At 32.5% G+C, this 21,631-nt stretch overlaps 2 protein-coding genes and 2 non-coding genes across 6 annotated transcripts in view; all 4 read left to right on the top strand.

Annotated features, from left to right (window-relative positions):
• The first annotated feature begins 1,827 nt into the window (after positions 1-1,827).
• Positions 1,828-7,270, top strand: LOC120334124 (CD9 antigen-like). Its single transcript, XM_039401576.2, has 8 exons — positions 1,828-1,932; positions 3,284-3,377; positions 3,821-3,918; positions 4,099-4,173; positions 4,543-4,629; positions 4,771-4,950; positions 5,767-5,850; positions 6,432-7,270. The coding sequence occupies exons 1-8, from the start codon at positions 1,876-1,878 to the stop codon at positions 6,495-6,497; spliced, it is 741 nt and encodes a 246-aa protein (XP_039257510.2). The 5' UTR covers positions 1,828-1,875; the 3' UTR covers positions 6,498-7,270.
• A 992-nt stretch (positions 7,271-8,262) lies between these two features.
• LOC120334552 (CREB-regulated transcription coactivator 1-like) overlaps positions 8,263-21,631 on the top strand; it is a 33,168-nt gene continuing 19,799 nt past the window's right edge. Inside the window, exons 1-7 of one of the 3 annotated variants that reach the window (XM_039402058.2) lie at positions 8,263-8,445; positions 10,449-10,565; positions 11,164-11,342; positions 17,358-17,476; positions 18,616-18,721; positions 20,344-20,462; positions 21,399-21,475. In XM_039402058.2, the coding sequence (XP_039257992.2) occupies positions 8,338-8,445; positions 10,449-10,565; positions 11,164-11,342; positions 17,358-17,476; positions 18,616-18,721; positions 20,344-20,462; positions 21,399-21,475 (825 nt within the window). In that variant the 5' untranslated portion in view covers positions 8,263-8,337. Of the gene's footprint in view, positions 8,446-10,448; positions 10,566-11,163; positions 11,343-17,342; positions 17,477-18,615; positions 18,722-20,343; positions 20,463-21,398; positions 21,476-21,631 lie in introns of all 3 variants that reach the window. The other 2 variants (XM_039402059.2, XM_039402057.2) reach the window with 2 other exon arrangements.
• On the top strand, positions 20,044-20,115 carry LOC120334711 (small nucleolar RNA SNORD18). Its single transcript, XR_005568548.2, has one exon. It is a non-coding gene; the product is annotated as a small nucleolar RNA SNORD18 (small nucleolar RNA).
• Positions 20,842-20,914, top strand: LOC120334716 (small nucleolar RNA SNORD18). Its single transcript, XR_005568551.2, has one exon. It is a non-coding gene; the product is annotated as a small nucleolar RNA SNORD18 (small nucleolar RNA).

Below are 21,631 nucleotides of genomic sequence, written 5' to 3'. Positions count from 1 at the left end.
ATTTGGTAAAGTCAGAAATAAAAAATTTTATCTGAATTTTTCTTTGGTTCAAAGATTTTTTCCTGTTTTTCATTAATGTAGTTCTGTAGTATAAGATTTTTATATTTTTTAGTCAACAATTTTAATCTTACAATAATTTCAATTTACTGTATTAAAGTTGACTAATTCTGTTTTAAAGATTACTACCCTTTCATATAAAAAGATATCTACTAATTCGTAAATACCCTGAAACCGAAAACAAAATCTCTTCTTGTCGCAGCGAGAAAATCATAATATTGAATTCCGTTTTGTCGAGGAAAACTAAAATATTAATAAAGTTCATTAAAAATTTACAAGTTTTCGCGCTAATAGAGGAAGCGGCATCAATATTAATTACCACCTACAAACAGAAGAAGCAACCTAGTTGCAGCGCACAGTTTATTAGGAATTCAATATAAGGCAAAAGTGGGGTATTCCTGAAGTATGCGCACCAAGATGTCGCATAACCCTGAACCCTAACCTAGTACACAACCTGAGTTCAGGTTGTGCGCCATCTTGGTGCGCATACTTCAGGAGGTTCGAAAGTGGTTTATGTATCTAAAAGTAAGGTGAAAGATTACACTACAAGTGAACTGACATTTTACTAAACTGTTGTGATATATGACACAGTCGTTCGGAAAATAATATTTAAAAAGTAGATGCTTTAAGTAGCTATACCCATATTTTGAGTAATATACGGTTTTCTTTAAATTTTCCTATTATAATGTTTTGAGTGGTTAAATACTTTGCATCGAATTTTCACCGTTTTTTATTTTTTAACTTCAGACTTCATCAACAAAACAATAGTGTTGTAAACTGATCGTCTGGAAAAATATAATTTTGTTTAGACTTTAGAGTTAGACGATAAGTTATAAAATAAAATTTGGAAAAGTTTGATATTTTGAGCACTCAATATAGCCGTTTCGATTTTTCTACGATATCCAATGCATGCTTTTCCATTAACAAATAGGCAGAGTGAACGCACCCCAACCATGTATATATATATATATATGACTTTTAACTTTTTCTTTCAGCTTATACAAAATAACCAGTAATTACCTTTTCAGTTAGGGTTAGCAATGCAGATTGCGCTGGTAATTTAAAGTTTCAAATCATTCCTCGCCCTAGCCCTGACTGAATAATTACTAAGGTGTTTCATCGAATCTCGCATTTTTGCATTTGTGGCGGGGAGTTAGTACAAAAGGTCCCTTTAAGTTTCATTTCTAAAAACTTAGTTGATTTACTCAGTCTTATGTCAGTAAGTAACGTAAAACCCGAGAAATTTTGTTTAACGCGCAAATGTTTTTCTGTACGTGAATAGTTCAGTTCATGTCTTTTTTAAGCTTAGATTTCTTCGTTGAAAAGGATCGTTGATTATGATTTTCATTTGACTTTTTTATTTTTTATTTCATTTTAAAGAGCACTTTCTCAGAGCAAGTTAACGCGCGCTCACTCCAAAGTGAAGGAGAATGACTCATCTCTGTTCGTAGTTATGGCAACCACTCAAATGCTAAGAGTTACTGTAACTCTTTCGAGTGATTGTGGTGAATTACGCAACAGTAACTTTCGAAAGACGCGGGACTACTTGAAGCAGATCAGCGAAATCCAAGTTTTTGGTTATACTGATGTTATTATATTGTTATCGCAACAACTTTCAGTCTCACTTGCATTTCTTGCACTAAACCAAAATCATAAATTTCGAAATTACTTCAATTTTAGGATTTTTTTGAAATTAAGATTTTTATTATAGGCTATATATAAATCATATGGCTAGAATTTTTTTATAATATTAATTTTCTTATTTTCTGCAGAAATATAAATTTTAGTTTTACTAAATAGAAACATTTAACAATAATCATGTGCTGGTTCTCAATGGCGAAGTATCTTCTTTTTGCTTTCAATTTTGTGTTGTGGGTATGTTGATTTTTCCTGGCTTCAAATTGGATTTTTCAAGAAAGAGAGAGAGATAATTATTTCGTTAACTAAATTACATTCAGTCATCAATGCGAAAAAAAGCAACAGAAATAAAATTACTTTAATATTGCCAGTTAACCCTATTTGGACGATAAAATACTTTTCACTCTTTTATTAACTGGGCACGAAATGTATATGTGGAGCTATTTTCTAAATTTCTGATGTTGTTCGGAAAATCGCTTTCCTGCACCAGAAATAAACTTATCAATTTTGATTGTTCAGTACGCAAAAGAGGAGAAAAAAACTCGAGAGAGTTTGTTTTATTTGCCAAATCAAGAAAACACTAAATATGCATACATATATATAGAGATTAATTATAAATAAAAAAGGTGCTCCCGAAGTATGCGTACCATGATGGCGCACAACCTGATCATATTAAGTGTACCAGGTTAGGGTTCATGTTGTGCGTCATCTTGGTGCACATACATTCGGAGCGCCATAAAAATTGCTTTCGGTTTATGGCCGGGAGGCAACGATACGACCATTGGGATTCATCATAGTCAGTTGCCACAACTAGAAGGCGATTTTTCATTTTTCCTCGGAGTCCTATGGTAACCGATATTTGAGATACTATTTTATAGTATATGGGAACACTTCAATAACTTTTGTTCTTGTATTTATTTTCCCTCTTGTTATTTATCTACGACGAAGATTTGATAGATCTTTTTACGAATTTTGTATATATATATATATACAACATTCCACTGTACAATAGCATCGTTAAAGGGAGAAAGCTTTTTTCCATGTTTCATTTTAAATTGAAGAAAATATCAGGCACATGTTCGAATGCTTACAATGTGATGGACTCACATTATTTCAAACTTTCTTTTTTATCCTAAGTGATTCAATAGTCTCGCTGCACACTCACACAAGTACATTTCTGTAGCGTTTCGTCTGACTAAGGTCAGACTTCTACAGACGTACATAGTTCAACTATAACACGAAAAGCAGTTGCATGCATATTTGAACAATCAGTGTAAAACTATGGGAGTTACAAATGTTAAATAATCAATAACATCGTCGAATTCTGGATTAAATTTATGATTTCTTTTTTTATGTCTGCAATTACATTATCCCTGCACGCAGTGCATACTCATCCACTTATATATTTGTAATTTATGACAGGACGAGAAGAGAAGTAGTGAATCAAACATTAACCAGATGGATTTCATAACGAGCTATTATTAATGGCGTCGGCTAAATGAAATACATCAATAAATCATCGCTTGTACAAGTTATTTCCATACCTAATTTCTGCATTTTTGTGAATTCTATTTTGCTCCAATTTCAGCTCGGTGGTGCTGCTGTACTCGGAGTTGGAATATGGCTCGTAGAAACCGGCAATGAACACGTTGAAGTGGTTGGGATAACGATATATGAAAGCGGTATGTTTCATATTGTCATTTTATATCAAATGTAATGATATTTTACGGGAGGCAGCAGGGGTGGAAAATCCTCCAAATTTAATATATTTTATAGTGAAGTCCCTGGCGTTCTGTACTTCTGTACTGCGTGACGTCATAATACAATGTCGTTTATGTAATTTTTACTGTCGTGAAGAATTTGTTGTGACGTCATATTGGACTGTCATACATTATAACACAATAATTGTTTTTTTGTTCTCCGTGAAATATATTATGAAATCATAAATGGATTTTTTTTTAAATAAAAACAAAATTGAAATTACGTGCAAGGTACGTACGTGTGCTCATTACGTAAGTACGCTAATGACTATTAGGTGTGCTGTGTAAATAAGCTGACCTTGATTTTATTGACTGTGACTTTGACAAACTGAATTGTTTTACCTTTGATTTTTCATTATCCGCAGGAGCGTATGTTTTAATAGCAGCTGGCTCTGCCGCATTTCTTCTGGGCTTTCTTGGTTGCTGTGGAGCATCGAAAGAAAATACGTGTCTGCTGGGATTGGTAGGCTACGTTTATTTCTGATTTCAGTTTTACTGTAGTTTATATTGACTCGAGAAAAGTTATTATGCAAACAGCAGCACGAGTCATGAAAGATTGGGAACCACTGGAGATTTTATTAAATTCTAGTATAATTGCGCTCTGTGCTTCTAAATTGTAAACTTAGTGTTATTATTTTTCCAGTATTTTGGTTGTGTGCTAGTCCTGGTCATTTTACAAGTTGCTGTTGGAATCTGGGCTTTGGCTAATTTTAACGACGTAAGTATATGTAGGCCTATATGTAGTGTTTATTTTGAATTTTTCGTTTTTCTTAATTGAGAGAGAAAATCCGATATAGATGAGGGAGGAAGTCACATCTAATCGGAGGTTAGGAGAATCATCTTGTGGAGATAAGGAGTCCCGATATAGGGTTGATAACGTGCTATGAATATACAGCCAAATATGCATATCCAGCCGACTAATATACATATAGAGACAATCAAATATGCATATATAGCCAATGTCATACATGCATCCAAACTCGTTATACATGTAGATACAGCTATTAGGAGAATGTGTATTAGATCTAGCCGGTGCATTGCTTTTGTGACCACACAAGCAGTTAAAGCATTTGTTATTAATTTTTAGATCGACGACGCGGTTGCCACAAGCTTGGATGCGTTTGATCTGTCAAAACAAAGTAATGCAGACGCTTACAGAGATATAGAGCAGGCGGTATGTATTTTTTAAAATTGGTTTAATTGAGACAATTCTATAAAATTAAGATTACGAAAAAGCAAGAGTAACTAAAATTTGATTCTGTTTTTGAGATGAATTCCAATGATTTCATATTATTTTTATCAAAAAATTCTACAGTTTCAATGCTGCGGCAAGACTAACAACACCTGCCAAGACTGGAAAGGCGAAATATCACCTTATAATCCGTACGGCTGTGAATGTGATCCATCTGCTTATACCGATGCCACAATATGTAAGGCTTACCCGACCGAATGTACTCCAACTGAAAATAAAACGTACGACTTTATATTCACCAAGGTATGTTACTTTAGATATTTTTCCAAACTTTTCGTCGTACATATTTGCCACGGGTGGAACGGCAGAGTCCTTCTTCTAATATTGATGCTCCTTGTTGCAGTTAAAGAAACTGATATAATGGTGTATGAAAAAGATGCATATATCATTTTTTACATGTCCGTAGATGCAAGCATTGACATATTCTCGCACGCATTGACGTAGCATATTATAAAAACCGGTACTCCCGAAGTATTTGTACCAGGATAGGGTTAGGCCATAATCTTATTCCGATTTTCCTTAGTTTAATTCCATTACGAGTTCGGTGACTGTCTGTGTTAGCCAAGTGAATATACCCCCTGCCCATTGGTTTCAGTCCCTTTACACAATTTGATGTAAAATAGGCGAACAAAATTAGTTACCTCCATATTGGTACAATACTTCTGGAGTGCCCAAAAACCTTTACGCCATAAATACAAAGTTTTGATACCCCAATATCATCTGACGACCGGGACGCAGCGCAAAAAATCCATGCTGCGCTAATATTCCTATAGCACTCATACGACATTTTACCGAAGACCACAAAATTGTACATGTCTAAGTTATAATCTGCCCAAACTACCCAGTTAAGGTCATTTTTGAGCAAATCCAATCGTATTTCAACGATTCAGTGGTCAGACAATCAGTACTGTAAAAAAATTAATACTAATTCGTTTTGAATTTCGTGTGCATATATCATAACGTTGGTCTCTTGTTTTTCTTATTAAGATGACATTGCTACTTACAATGATATTCGTTTTTTCAATTTTCAAATATTCAAATTTTTTTTTGTACCTACAGAGTTGTCAGAAGGCAATCACAGACTTTGTGATTGATAACATGGAAATCATCGCTGGAATTGGGCTCGCCATTGGGCTAATCGAGGTAAGTTTGGTTTGGACATATTTTATGCCTCTGTTTTTCAACAAAGGGCATTGAAAGCAATGCGGTGGTCAGGCAATGCACATTAAAAATCTTCTTTGATTTGAATAAAATAACACATTTTTGGTGAATAAAACTCTGCAGAAATTTTATAAAAGGCTCTTCATCAGCCCCTTTAATACCCCTATTTTCGCAACAAGATGAACAGACAAAATTGAAAAAAAAAAATTTTCAAATGTTAAAATAAAACAACACATTTTTGGTGAAATGTCAGGCCTGACTGTAAAATGAGGAAATCAGAAAAAAAAATACAACGTAGCCTAATTACCTTCTAGCGACGTCTTCCAGTTATATATACCAGAAGTGTGTAATTGATTGATCCATTAGATTCAGCCATTTTTCCTAACAACAAGAACAATTACTTCAACAACAATAATTTGGCGAAACTATCCATAGGCCCATTTTGTGTCCAAAAGATCTCGGCCTACCCATGTGAGCCCAATATATTATATCAACAATAACTTCTATGGTATGTAAAAATGCTTTATTATATGATTATGAATTATCATTATTTTTCTTTTTAGATTCTGGGACTCATATTTTCATGCTGTATGTGCCAAGCTATCAAGAAAAACCAAGGATATGCATAAACATGTTATTCATTGGACCGAAAAAATTTAATTTTAGCTATTAGTTATTGATCACATAATTTTAATCGAACCGTACTTATTGTTTAAGCTTGTAAAGCCAGATGAACGCAAATAAAATTTTGACTTCAAAATAACTCTTATCCTTTTTAGGTTTTCTCATTATACTTAAAAATAATTCAGAATACAATGAATTACACGTTTTTATCGAAAACAGATTTTTAAAAATAATTAACTGAAAATATATATTCAAAATTACATTAATTTCAAATTAAAATTCAGTACAATATCCATATCTTTTAGCAGTGTTTACATACCAAGTATGACGAGTCTAATCTTGTTATTTGAATAATATTTGGTACATATTTCGAGTAAAATTCTATTTGTAACTCGTTTCGAATAAACCTAGTCTCTAGAATTAGCTGATTGCAATTCAGTAAACGTCCCATTTTGACAATAGTTTCGTCATGTATTTGTATCTATTGGGTACCATACATACTTGGAGTGAAAGTTCATTTGTAATTTGCAATTCAGTAAATGTCCCATCTTGACAACAGTTTTGATATATCGATGTTCAATGGATAAAATGTTTTACAAGGTTGACGATTCTGATGTGTATTATTATCTGTTTATGCTAATTTCAACTGAAAACTCGTTTAATTTCTCGTGCTTCGTTAGTGGTTAATTTTTATCAAATAATTGCTTATATATGTTTAATAAAAATGACAAATTAAAATCTGCTTTTTGTGGATTATTTGTGCTTGGAAGAGAGCTACCAACGGTTATCAATAAATAACCAAATCACATTTTATCTCGTGTGATGTGTATATTTCTGGTAGATCGAAATTAGTGATGAAAATTGCGCACAGATCTATGAAACGCTAGTATTGAAAGAAAAGACTGAGGTAGCTCTTTTATGTAACCATTCCGAAAGCACGTTTATGAGTTTAAACAGTGTAAAGATAGAAAATTTTGTGAATATTTATGTTATTGTTGGAAGTGTTTCCACTGGCACAAGAGTCAATGTGACTCTTCTTCGGTGACTAACATTGGGGTGGGATTTGAACAGTATGTAATTCTTTACATTAATGTACAAGATCTCAAACATATTTTATTTAAAGAACTCTAAACAAGGCTTCGGAGTTTGGTATGTTTTCATTGAAGTAGGATTTTCAAAATCGTCGACATTCTTAATTCTCCTGACTCGGGAATCGGAATTACAGACTTTCAACAAAAGAAGTCAAAATCCTCCACCGTTGTTGAATAGGCAATATTAAAATAGAGAAGCCTTTAGCAAATCCCCGACTGGTTCTAAATGTGTAAGACAAGGATATTTATTCGCAATGTAAATAGTTCCATCCACCATTTAACATTAATTATCATTTGTTCAACTAAAATAATTGTTAAAACGATGGCCAAAAAGATTTCAGCAACGTTGTAAACAGCGCCTCCATCTAGCCAGGCAACTTACTATGTTGTGTACCATGTTCTCGGCTCTATGACTGTAAATTTTTTTTTTCTGTTTTAGAGGCAAATTCTTCTTGATCAATTCCCTTTTTTGCGAATTTATTTTGTACTTTATTGACAAATTTGAAACTCATATTTATGCACCCAAAATGTAAACAAAAATTAGTACAAATGTCAACTCAAGCACAAGTCGCGTCGCGACAATATCGAATAATCAGTGATAATGACCTTAGCGAGTTCATTCAATCTTTGCTGCTATCTCGCGGAATTGATAATATCTGTTTGTGATTTTCTATAGTCACGTGATAAACACTACGCTCACTGATTGGCCGGCGCTTCATTCTGGCATCATCGTTTGCGAGGTCGGCTGATAAAGATGGCGAATCCCCGAAAATTTTCGGAAAAAATTGCTTTACACAATCAAAAGCAAGCCGAGGAAACGGCTGCTTTTGAAAGGATTATGCAAGAAGTTTCTGTTACAAGGGTAAGCACAAGTTTAATTACGTTTAATGGATATTTCATCATTTTTCATCGTTTGTTTTGGCGAAAAAACGCAAAATCAGCACGCCCATGAAAATAATGGCAATATCTGTAGTTGTTTTACTACAGTACTATTGCCAAATCGGGCACGCAGACCCCGAATGTATTCGATCTAGCGCAGAGGTCATTAATTCTTACACCTTTCAATTTTTTTTTACATTTGATTACACTTGAAATACAAATAAACGGCGATATTGCTGTATTAGTCTCTGATTTTAAATATATTGACACAATGTATTACATGTTTGCATTGGTCGGTCTCAGTTTCACTACGCTGTCAAAGTTTATCAATTCTTATGATGATACAGTACTGCAGTTATTGTTTCAAGAAGATTGTTTAACTCTGCCAATCTGCGTTTTGGCGGGTCTGGTATAGTTTAGTACCACATGCACTTCTAGTTGACCTTGCTCAACAATTTTTGCATATGTCAATCCTAACCCTCACCTGACTACGTCACCCAAAAATTACGTCATTTCGACGTCACAGTGGCGTAATAATGCCCACCAAAGTATGCGAATGGTCGTCCAAAACGCGCAGACGAGCACCCGAAATCGAGCAAGCTATCTCTCGTTTTCTCGTCACAACGATCACGATAGGAGAGAGTTCGCCGGCTTTAGCGAGTTCGTTATCGGCGGCGCAGATGTCATTTCGGCCGATCGTAATTATACTTTGGCAAGACCTATGACGTGATGGCGACGTCGCAGTGACGTAATTTTTGGATGACATAGACAGGTGGGGGTTAGGAATAACATATGCAAAATTCGTTATGCTACGCCCGCTGGAAGTACCTGTGGTACTAAACTATACTAGACCCGTTTTGGCTTACTACTCTCCGACTCTATCGGGCTGTCCGTAGCTGGTAAATTTTTGCAAGACCCTCGCAATTGTTCAACCCATTACACTACTTACAAAACTGAAAGATTCTGGGATTGCACATTGTCATGGAAATCATGAAATATACCCGCACAATACAGGATAGCACTATTCTTTTATTCTGATAATAACCCCTATATTTCAGACATTCAATATAATGATGAATACAAACCCCTTCTTTGCAGGACAGTCTGGCAACATGTACCTATCCATATCGTAACAAAATCAGCAATCTGGTATTGTGCAATAGACTAAAAAAAACTCATTCAGTACGTAACAATAACCCCTATATTTGAAGACAATAATTATAACAGTGGATGCAAACCCTATCTTTCTTTAGGAGACAGTGTGGAGCCTCCATATCGCCACAAATTTTCAAATTGGTACTGCACAATAAACTGAAAGGAAAAGAAGTCTATAAACGTCACCGTTAGATTCCTTGAAAAAAAATTACCGTAGCGTTCAAGATCTTTAGCAAAAACAATTAGCTGAAATCTTAAAATGTCGCAATTAAATTTTCGATATGTTCCACAGGGAAAAAATTACCTCTGTGATCAAGAAACGATCGATGAGAATTAGTTTCGTTCGCATAACATTCATTGTCCGTAGAGATACTTATTGCTGCAAACATAATGATATCTTGAAGATTTGCCACTGTACCCAAATGTCCTCGTTTTAGGGACAAATGTTGTATTTTTTCATTATTCATAGATATATTTTACTTGAACCTGGGGAGCTACTCAACAGCTAATAATAACTATTAAATACGCACTTAATAGTGTGTAGGATTTTCACGATTCGTTTTGTTGTTTTGTTTGACATTTTAAAGTTTCATGACGGCAGTTATAACAATGTATTAGAATCCATTTATTACTAGACTGCCATGGTCTCTCAATTTATTGCAAAAAACGCGAAATAGAGCTTCACAATAAACTGGAAATATGTGCAATTTAAAAACGACTACCACTACATGTCATAATATTATAATGGCAAATATCGCACAGTCTTTGCAGATCTTGGGCATGGTTTTACAATTCCCAACTATTTAATCATGTGACCTCTTTGCTTTTCAGCAACCTCAACGTCTCCATCCCCATCCACAAGCATTTCTCAGGCCTTCATATCTTGGAGGATCTTTACCAAATGTTAATCAAATGTCTGGACCACCGATGGAAATGCAGATGCGACAGGTAAGTCAGAAGTTCTCATTTTTTTGTGACTGGACATTTGATGTTAAGGTATAGGTCAATCTTCTTGAATTAGTTTTAACTCATTTTAACTTTTAATCAATGAAGCGTGATTGACATCATCACTGTGTTTGGTTAACATGGTGTTGTTCTGGAAAGTCACGATTTACTGATTTCATTTTCAAATTGATCAAATTGTAATAGACCAGACCAAGCATGTACTCTTCTATAAAGTTTGCAGGAGTGAGATTCAGGAAATTGATCCTAGAACTATTTTTCAGCTAGAGTAACTAACAATTAGCTCATATTTGTTACAAATAAACAACAGGGTCGAGTAATATCAGAGAATTCGATAGAGAATTTATAGATTGTAAAATGGCAGATATTATCATTATTGTAATGCTTTGTGGAAATTGGATATATGCTCAACACAAAACATATAGTGTCTTCAAATTGGGAGAAAATTCAGTTCAAAAGTCTGTTCAATTCACAAATTTTATATGAAGTGGTTGACAATAGGTTGCATCTTGTGAGATGACTTGCATGCTAGTACATTATTCTGATTTATAGTTTCAATTTTCTGTTTTATGATTTTTTTCAGGGCATGTATGAGGATTTTAAGCCACCACATATGCGCCACCAAGTGCGCTTTGACTCTCGTCCAAGGCCGTATAGGAGGCCAGATTTTCAGAACCGACATCCTCGTCACGTTGAAGGAATGCCCGGTGGGCCGTATAGCGGGCCCTATTTGTCACCTCCTGCCGATACCAGTTGGAGAAGGTACATGTAGTAATTGTATTGTATTCATACGTAGATTGCTTTGGCATTTGATCAGTTTCATCTGCTTGCTAGTCTTGTAGTTGTATAATCGTAGTCACAACATAACATTATTGTATGTAGAGTTAATTGAATATGCTTGTGTTAATTTCAGTCTTGATTTGAAATAATTTGTTTAAGTTCGTGTTTCTTTGTTGTTGAACTGTATAATGAAAATCATAAAAATTATGGCTAGCAGTTTTGTCCAGGTATAAATTGTAGTAGTAATTAAATGTCAGTGTTTTTATTTTAAATTCGAAAGTAATATCAAATCCTTCGAATGTTTTTTAAAGTTAGCAAAGCCAAATTATGGTGTAACCTAATTATTTTATGTTGAGGTATCTAACATGACATTAGTGATAGATTTTAATGTGAGCAACTTTGATAGCAATAGAAGTTGTTGATTTTCTTTCAAACATTGTATGGAGGCTTTTTGGCAATGTTACTTGGAACTATTAGCGTGTTTGTGTTTCGTCTATGAATCAGAATAGATGTTTTTTTTTAAATTCAACATTGCAATTAATTTTGATTCCAAATAGCCTAAATGTTGTTTGTTTTTTTTCTCCAAAATCGTCATAAAAAAGCACTAAAATTTTATTGGAAAACAGATTTACCTTCTTAATCTTTGAAGTGAATCAAGTTTAAATATAATTTATCAAGTTAATTTTTTTGTCCGTTCGCATTTACACATCTAAATTACGTTGTATCATTCATACGTGTGTTACAACATGTTCTCATCACTTATATGATTCAGTTCAATACTGCAGTCCTAAGCCATTCTAAATTCAAAATCAGTAACAAAAATTGGATTCCTAAGGAATATCATTGTCACATATATTATTATAGAATTATGTGACATTTCAGTTGAGGAAATTTCCAAATTTCTCTGTGTCAAGTTATCAACTTTTCATATTGTAAAGTTAACTTTTATTACACCAAATTGATTAATACAACAAAGTATTATAAAATATTTAATCATTTAGATCTGGAATATAACATTTAATTCTTTGCAATGTTAAGAGGTTCGATCTATCATTGTTAAGCTTACATTTAAACATCATAATTAAGTCAATTAATTACATTACATTTGATGAGGTAGATAATATTCCTAATTATAAGATTTACGCATCCTTAGCACAGTTCAAAACAGATACATCTTTTGGAGTTCAACATTACTTCATCTAGTTTGTTCAGAACTATGCCAATGGAACAATTTATACAAAAGCGTTACTGCATTGGATATATCTAAATGGATCAAATACTTCAATACATTCGGTATTGGTTATTTTCTGTATTTATGAATGATTTAGTATTTTGTTTTTGAGAAATTCTTAAAAATAAAATAAATCAAATAATGATTTACCTAACTTTTCTGCAGCACTGAGTAGAATATCTCTGGTTTTCTAATAATATACTTGATTTGGAAAATGTATTTAAAATAGAATACTTATTTTTGATATTCTAAAATATTATTTATGATAAAAACAAACCTTTTTATAATAAAATATGCTCCAAAATGTATTCAAAATAGAAAACTTGTTTTAACAATGTGAACATGATGTGTTCAACGTGACATGAGTCATCATTTTATTGCTTTGTGGTCATTGACCGAATAAAGAGTTAATTTGAAGTACTGCATAATCCGTAATCTAGGTTCTATTTTTTTTGTATGTTCTAAATTCTGTGAGAGTTACTGGTATTTCCAAATAATGAGTTTTTTTGTATAATCTATTCGTTTTAAAATTATAATATAAACATACATATATATAAGGCGTCCATGAATTCTTAAAAAAAAAAAATTAAAAAGTGCAAAGGGAAGTTGTCAATTTCATATATTGTTTTGGCCTCACAGAAGTATTAAAAAGGTAAAAATACTTTAACATTCACTGATTGAAAAAACAACTAACCCGGTTAAGATATATTGAGAACTGACTTCATAACAAAATTGAAATTGTAAAGGGACTTCATGGACACCCTGTATATCTAGGTGTCCAAATAGCTTAATTTATTTTATGACATTGTGCACCATTCTGGTTTGACATCGTCGTATTCCCAAAAGACTTCGGTTAAGATAGGTGCTCACTGCTTTATGTTGTATGATTTGGAGTATATTATTAAACAACCATTAGGTTGAAACAAAGAAAGCTACCTCCAATATTTGAATCTGTCTAAATCGAAAAAATATTCGAATCATAATATAGTTTAGATTTAGTTGAAGAATAGAATGTTTTATTTTTATCTCAAATACTTATAATGCTTCCAATTCCTAAATTAGCACCTTGCCTTGATAATATAATGGCATAAAAATAAATGTCCAAAGAATGCAATTTATGATTTGTGATCCAATCGATTTAAAAATCTGTCATCACGTAAAATTTACTTTATCGAAAATGAATTTTATACTATAATAAATTTTTCTACAGTCGGTATTTTAAAAAACATTTATTTCTTGATAAGAGTATTATACTAATATCAATATAATATTTATATATATATATATATATATATTATGATAGAGAATTTCATCTGTAACATATACAATTTGTTACAATGCTCATATGCTCTTGTTACAATTAAAATATCATTGTTTAATTACCCTAATTACTCATCTGTAAATGTAAATCAGTAAACGTTATGTTGCAGAAATATCCTATAATAAGCGTTTAAAAAACTGTCTTTTAGCTTTTTTTAGACAGAAATCAATCATATAATGTATTGATTTCATTGCATATCTTATTACCACTAAGCGCATCGCGAGTCTGGCGTTTATAGCTTAGATTTGCATGTATTATTTAAATTCTGTCGCTACCAGAATATCTTATGTGCAACGTTGATTTTCAATGTACTGAAGAGTATTTTAGAAACAATATAATCCTTACACATACTGTTTCAGTTTCAAAAAGATTTTATATGATATTTTTTGATTGTGAATATTTCACGCCCTTCATTTATGATGCCAGATGTGCGATTTTACATAAATTCTAATTTGCATTCAACGCTTCATTAAAAATGAATAGATTTAGATTATATGCTCTTGAACTGTTTTGGACTGAATCAATTTAACATATCTAGGATAAAGAATTTGGGCTCTAGTTATCGTGTTTTGGATATTTTTGAAGTCTGACATACTGGTATATATTTTACATGAAACGATTGTCCTTCAGGATAAGACGATTATACTTCTTTATGCAAAGCGTTCCATTCCATTGTTATTTATTTCAAATATTATAAAATGAGTTATACCATCTATTTACTACTCTACGAATAAGACAAAATTTCTATTAATCTGAACATACTGGCATATATTTACATGTAACAATTAATTGTAGTTTGGGATAAGACGCTTAATAAATCTATCTGCAAAGCGTTCAATTCCATTATTATTCATTTCAAATTTTATAAAATGAGTTATATCATCAATTCATTACTCTAAGAATAAAACAAAATTTCTAGTTTATTTAAGTTTCGAAAGATTGCCTTGATAAGAAATAGTGATTTTTCGGGACACAAATTCTCCATTTTTCCATTTTGTAAAAAATGATTTATCTATCTATGCCCTCAACCCTTTTTGTATTGTATGCATGGATGACTCTATCGATTATTACGGGCTTAATGCATTCATTAAGACTTGTGTATATTTTATCACGCTATAAATTCAAAACTATGTCAAGTATACCCCATATTGTGTTTTATGGGATTTTTTTGGCCCTAATGCCACTGAATTTAATTTATTCTAGATTAGGTTTCAAATTTGTTATTCTTATCATCGGGTGTTAAATCATGAAAAAAAAAAAAATTGCCAGATTATAATGGAAATTTTATGGTAATTTTTTATGGTTATTAGGAAGAATTAACTAACTGATTATGTCAACTGGTTACGAAAACCTCTTTTTTTACGGGGAGGAGGATCAAGATTCACTATCAAGTTTTCTCTCCGACTAGAAATTATCATGCATAAACCGGTATATAAATTATCTCATCTTTCAAAAATCTGATTTCAATAAATGTATCTATTTGCAACAAAATTGTAATATAGCCCGCTTTGTTAAATGTTGATTGTTAATTAAGTATTGGCTAAAATAACGCTATTTGTATTAGAAGTACTGCATATAATTTATAAAATGAAATTGACTTTGACTTTCATTTTGCAGTCTCAGTCATGTCTCATGAATATAAATATAAATCAAAGTTTTAGGATAAATTCTTCTTCAGAATAAATGAAAAAGCTTGGATTGAATAGGCTAAAACTAGCTGTCAACATATTTTCACTGAAGTTGCTCGAATCTCCTTGAAACAAAATTCGCTAAATCGTTCTCAAAAAGGGGACCAAAAATTTTGCAGTACTAAACTATAGGATAAATTTTTACCGGATCAAGAGTTGACGAACATTCTTTCCCTATTCTTGTATGCAGTATTGTTTGCACATTCTCATAGAATATTGATACATAAATGCTTTATTTGTGCACTCAGCATTTTCCTAATCACCATAAATTCTATTTTATACAGTAATCGTTATGTAAACAATTTTATTGATTTTACTAGTATTGTGTCTTGTAATAATGGAACATAAAAAGGTATGACAAATTCAAACAATATATCAATTAAATTACAATCTTATTTACTAGATATTATATAGTATGTTTTTAATTGTTTCAAACTTGAAAAAATGCAAAAAACTATTAATATATCTTTAGAGTTCACTTTCTTCCTATACACAGGTATCTTTCTTACACAAGTTGATTCCAAATCTATGTTCAATTAAGACGGAATGGTGATTCTGTATATACTAAAGCTATATACTAAATAGTAGTAGAAAATCAATATAGTGTTTATTAATGTTTATTTGCTTTATAGCAGTTTTGTCCAGTGGTTTCTTTTGCATGATTATTAGGGCTGTTACCATCTTTCGGAAAATCAGATTAATGTTTCATGTTATGTAGTCATTGGTTGTTGATATAGCTTTCTGATAATCATCATTTTCGATTTCGATTCTAAATTTATTTTGTGTTATTGAAGAATATATGCCAGAGCGTACAAAATATTATTGTCGCAAGATTGCAAATTTGTCTAGCACAATATTCTAGAACTCAAAACAGTTATTGAATTTCTAAAATTACCACAATTTTATCAGTTTGGTTATTTTTAAATTTCAAAAATTCATTATCATGGTTATAAATATGAATTTGCAGTATTTTTTAATCCAAATTTTTTATTATGCTAAATGCATATCTGGACATCACTTCTATTTAGTTGTGTAGTGAATGCTTGTAGTTCGTTGGTAGTTTAATATGATTGTTTTGCTTGCTTAATTTTACAATCTAACTTACACATGCTTTATTTTGCTTTCTATTTTGCGTGTCGTCATCATTGCCTGCCCGTACCTGCACCCGCTTGCAAACCTGCACCCCTAATTATCACCCACCTGGTCACCAACCCTGTCTCACCCTTGTCAAAATTCATTCGGTCACATAATTTTGCTCGTAATGTCTTAATTCCACGAACCATTTACATCATGCTTTGTATTTGTTGTTAAACGTTTTTGTTTGAACTAACTCTGGTGGCTGATTTATAATTGTTTTGTCAAATACTAAATTGATGTTATCATAATTTGATGACTATTCCAACTCAAAAAACAAATGTGAAATAATTACTTAAAATTGGTCAATTTTTTGTTTTTTATTAAATTCAAAAATTTGCATGTTTAATCTAATTTTAAACGGATCACATATTCTGTGTTTTGATTTTAAATGTCGCAACATGCATTTGTGTTATTATAATATAAATACATTTTATTGTGGTAAATTGTCTTAAACTTTTATGAAAAAATTATCCTTAATTCGACCTTTGACCCTCAATTTAAAATAACTATACATTGCTTACTAACCTATTGTGACCCCACCCGCTCCATCCTGACCACGCCCCCAACCCCCGTAAACCTCTATATGGGCATGTGTGAAACGATAGTTTTGCCCTGTCTAGGACGAACTCGGATTCAGCGTTACATCAGAGTGTGATGAATCCAAACTCGCAAGCACCTTTCTCCAATTTCAACAATGTTCCTGGACATTTATCAGCGATGCCTCAACAACCCAGAAGAGGTGAATTGAATTTTATTTTTAAACGAGAGAGCAATGCTCAAAATATGTGGACACGAAGGTTGCACGCTGGTACTCTAAGGCAGGGTCTCCCAAACTGGGGTTCGTGATGACTGCACCAGGAGTGCGCAACAATATGAAAAGAGTCTGATCGATTTTTAATGATTGATTCTAATCAAAAAGCCATTGGGTCTTTTTGGTTGTGGGCGAATCCTGGTATCAATTGCTGTCAGTGAAGACAATAAAATTTTATTGCTTTTTGTAATGACACACATGTATTAGGCAGCATTTTCAGCTCTTACCAATAGGATGACAAAATACAGGTTGACCCTTGGGGGGTCCGTCAAAAATAAGATAAACAAACAAGGAAAAGTTTGGGAACTCTGCTCTAAGGCATTACCTGAGCACAGATTTTGTTCAAAAGCTCAGTAGACAAGCATAACAAAATGAAGAGTTTCCTTTCCATAGGCCATGAATACTGTTCAGAGAAATTTGAAGAAATAAGAGTAATCAGTCTTATGGTGGCCTATTAAGTACGGATAACTGAAAAATTGAAATCAATTGGTCCAATAGTTGAAAATGATTTTTTTCAATTAACAACAATTTAGCAAAAGGATTCATATGTACACTTTTCAAGTCTTTCATCAAAAAAAAATTTCGTTTATGATGTTTATGAAAAGGAGCAAGCAGCCTTAATAATATTAAGCTGTGTTTGGCAGGGCCGAATCTTATCTACTTAATATGTATCGATGATGAAACGATATTTTATTGCCAGTACAGGTACTAACATCCCAATGGATTGGCTACCTTGCTACAATAGTATTTAGAAATTTCATTTTTGCGGCTACAAAATTTAGTCAACTCAAAAGTCTATGTATTTGGAATAATAAGCATTTACATATCCAACTTGGACTTACAACCAAATTAAAGTATGTGGTTTACTATGTGATTAAGTCATTATATCAATTTTCTTCTCCTTGGGTGGGAAGGGCGGAAAAGTGCTAAAATCTCAACATGTGTTATGTATTGTAGTTTTGGAAAGCAGTGTTTTATGTAACCCTGTATGGAGGGTCAGCAATTATGTTCATTTATTCTCATCAACACATTTATATATTTGACACAAATTTCGATCATTTCTTCAGATTTGATGGATACATCGATGTCTAAATCAGTTCTGGATGCTGAGAAATTTCATCAACATTTACAAGCTCCTAATGGACCTAAATCATGTGAAGATTCTCATATGGGGTGAGTTATTTGGACTTCATATTTACACATCATAAATGTATTGATAGTATGTGTAGAGTCTTGCTGCACACTAACACAAATGTATTTTTATAACGTCTTTCCTTGGACAAGAAGTTTACAACAAGATTCCTAATAAATTTAATAGTATAGTCATCTTTTTTCCTACTACAGCATCTTCGTAATATATGCATACAATCCACTAATGACACAGCAGAAGGATGGGAGTCTTGTGTAACCCCAACTGATAAATGCATTTAGCTACCGGTACCTCTCCTTTTGCACTTGGCAATTTTAATTAATGCGGAATAAAATGAGTATAATAATGATTGTAAATGTAAAAATTTCCTGTTATAGAATTAAAAGAAGAATAGCTTCAAGATATAAAGGAGTATATAATTTACGAAAACAATTAAGATTATCTGAACCTCTACTAGTAATTCGAATCTACCGCCTACTTATAATTAAACATATGTTTACTATTGTTTATATTATTTTTCTACGAACTTTTGAGTATGTTTTCGTGGTAAGGAATATTTCATGTCACGATTTCAGCAAATATCGTTATTAAATGCAAATTTAAATACAATTTCCCATTTCGTGTCGCCTGTGAGGTGGAAATTTTTTCTATGAAGTTTTTTTTCCCGCTCAAAATGCGCATTTCAATAAGTTTGTGGGTTCTATTTTTAGCGCATAAATGTTATTGACACTCCTTAAATAGTCATCATGACGAAACTAAACGTCATCAATAAATATTTAATCTGATAAAGCCAGCTAAATACCACAGAACGTAAATATGCCTAAGTATTAGTTACAGACTTTGGAGTACTTATTTACTTTCTATTGTCCAGACCGGAAATACACTATGCTAGTTCTCATTGTGCCTGAAGGTACTCGCTAAAAATATGGCCCATGATGAGGCACCTCATTTGTAGAAAAATGCTGTAATAAATGTATACCTACTAATCTACTATGCGTTACATGCTGTGAAAAAGTTACGGGGATGTCTAAAAAAAACTCGAATATTTGAACACTTTTGAAATTCATAGAAATTAATCCAAAATTTGACATACCTGGACCCAGGGAGGTCCAAAACGAATCAAATATTCAGATATGTTTGATAAAGTAATTTATGATTTGGGAATAAATTAGAATATTTTCATATGAAAGTATATTAATATAAGCATTAAAATTGACTTCATTCAACCGTTAACAAAAACAATGTTTACTTCAAATATTCGATATCCGATATATCATATTCAAAACAATCTCTAAGGATTTACTCAGAAATTCTATTATTTGAATTCCCGAGTCGTCTGCATCCGCTCAAATGATGAATCTCTATCTTCATGGTCCGTGTTTTTGAAATTACTTGATAATATTGAAGATCTGATGAGCAAACAGTTGGGAATCAGCTTTACTGAAGTTCCTCTGCTCAGGATTTAACCCAATGCAACCTTCTTACAATAATTATACGTTGTGGGTTTGGGCCACAGCAATTCCATAACATTGTTTAACGAATTCGGTAAATTCTGGTTTCAACCAAACTTTTGGAAACTGGTCAAAACTGGTTGATACCATGGCCTATCATAGCAATGATTACTTATTCCTTTACTTGTTTTCAGTGTTCTACAAAACACAGCGGAATGTACAAACCACAGGCAAGGAATGCCACCAACACCAACCAACCAACCAGGACTATCACACGTTACTCAGATCGGAAATAACACAGGATCTTTGCCAGGTAAAACGCTTAATTAACATGACCATTGAGGAATGAATTACAAGTGAAATATCAGTACATTTACACTGGTTCATAACCGAAATGTTTGTTATTTTTTAATTATGTTCTATATTGCAAACTGGGATTCGTAAAATTCTAATCAACTCCTGGTTGTACAAAATTTTGACTTTGAACTCCGAGAAGATCTAATTTTGAAAAAATTTTGTCATATGAAATTATCATTCAATCATTCTTTATCACCGTTAGATGCCTGAGATTTTGACTTTGGGGAATTCAGGATTTCGACTTTATCTCTGGGAGTTTGAAAATACGACTCCTGGTCCAACTCCAGTAAATACATGCCCTGTCATAATATGATTCCAAAATCACCTTCTATTTGCTCAAATGATGAACTTATATCTTCATGGTCCGTGTTTTTGAAATAATCTTGATAATAATGAAGATCTGATGAGCAGACCAGGGCTGTGTAGGCAGAGTTTGGCAATTTGGCCAATTTCAGTCGGACTCAAAATTTTGAATTATCCAGAGTCTGGATTACCTAGGAGTCGGAATTTCACATTTTTATTGGTTTCAATGATCAAAGTCCTGATACAGAAATAGAAAAAAATTGAGCTAACTATGCATGCCTAATATTCTATCAAAGAAGGCTGGCATACACAGTATTGTCTTCAACGTCTGACTGGTAGCTAGTTTCATGTCCATATTATAAAAGTTGGTGGTTCACTGACTGATGTGAGACTGATTATGTACTTAACTTTATCAGCAGTTTGATTTAAGTTTCTACTTTGTAAAGTTAATTTGTCAATGTGTCTGTGGTTTAATTACTCTCTCATTAACTCTCCTCTTTTTGATTCACTTTAAGAGCAATCTTCCATATACATGGTATTTTAAATTGAAGAAATTAATGCTTAACTAACTATATTTGACTTCTTTCAGATTTAACAAATCTCCATATTCCATCTCCTTTGCCAAATCCAATTGATTATGATGAACAGCAAAAACAAATGCCTCAGGTATATTTATTTATCTATGTTTATATTAGCGATATATGTGAAAGTTGAACTTACCGTAATCTGACTTTTAATATGAATTGAAATTATTTTGATTCCAAAGACAATATACTGAAACTAGAGCATTTAAATATTGAATGTGTATTGAATATACATATG

The sequence above is a fragment of the Styela clava genome, chromosome 15 (assembly GCF_964204865.1).
Source record: "Styela clava chromosome 15, kaStyClav1.hap1.2, whole genome shotgun sequence".
In the NCBI taxonomy this organism is placed as follows: Eukaryota; Metazoa; Chordata; class Ascidiacea; order Stolidobranchia; family Styelidae; genus Styela; species Styela clava.
This window is presented reverse-complemented; position numbering and strand designations above follow the sequence as displayed.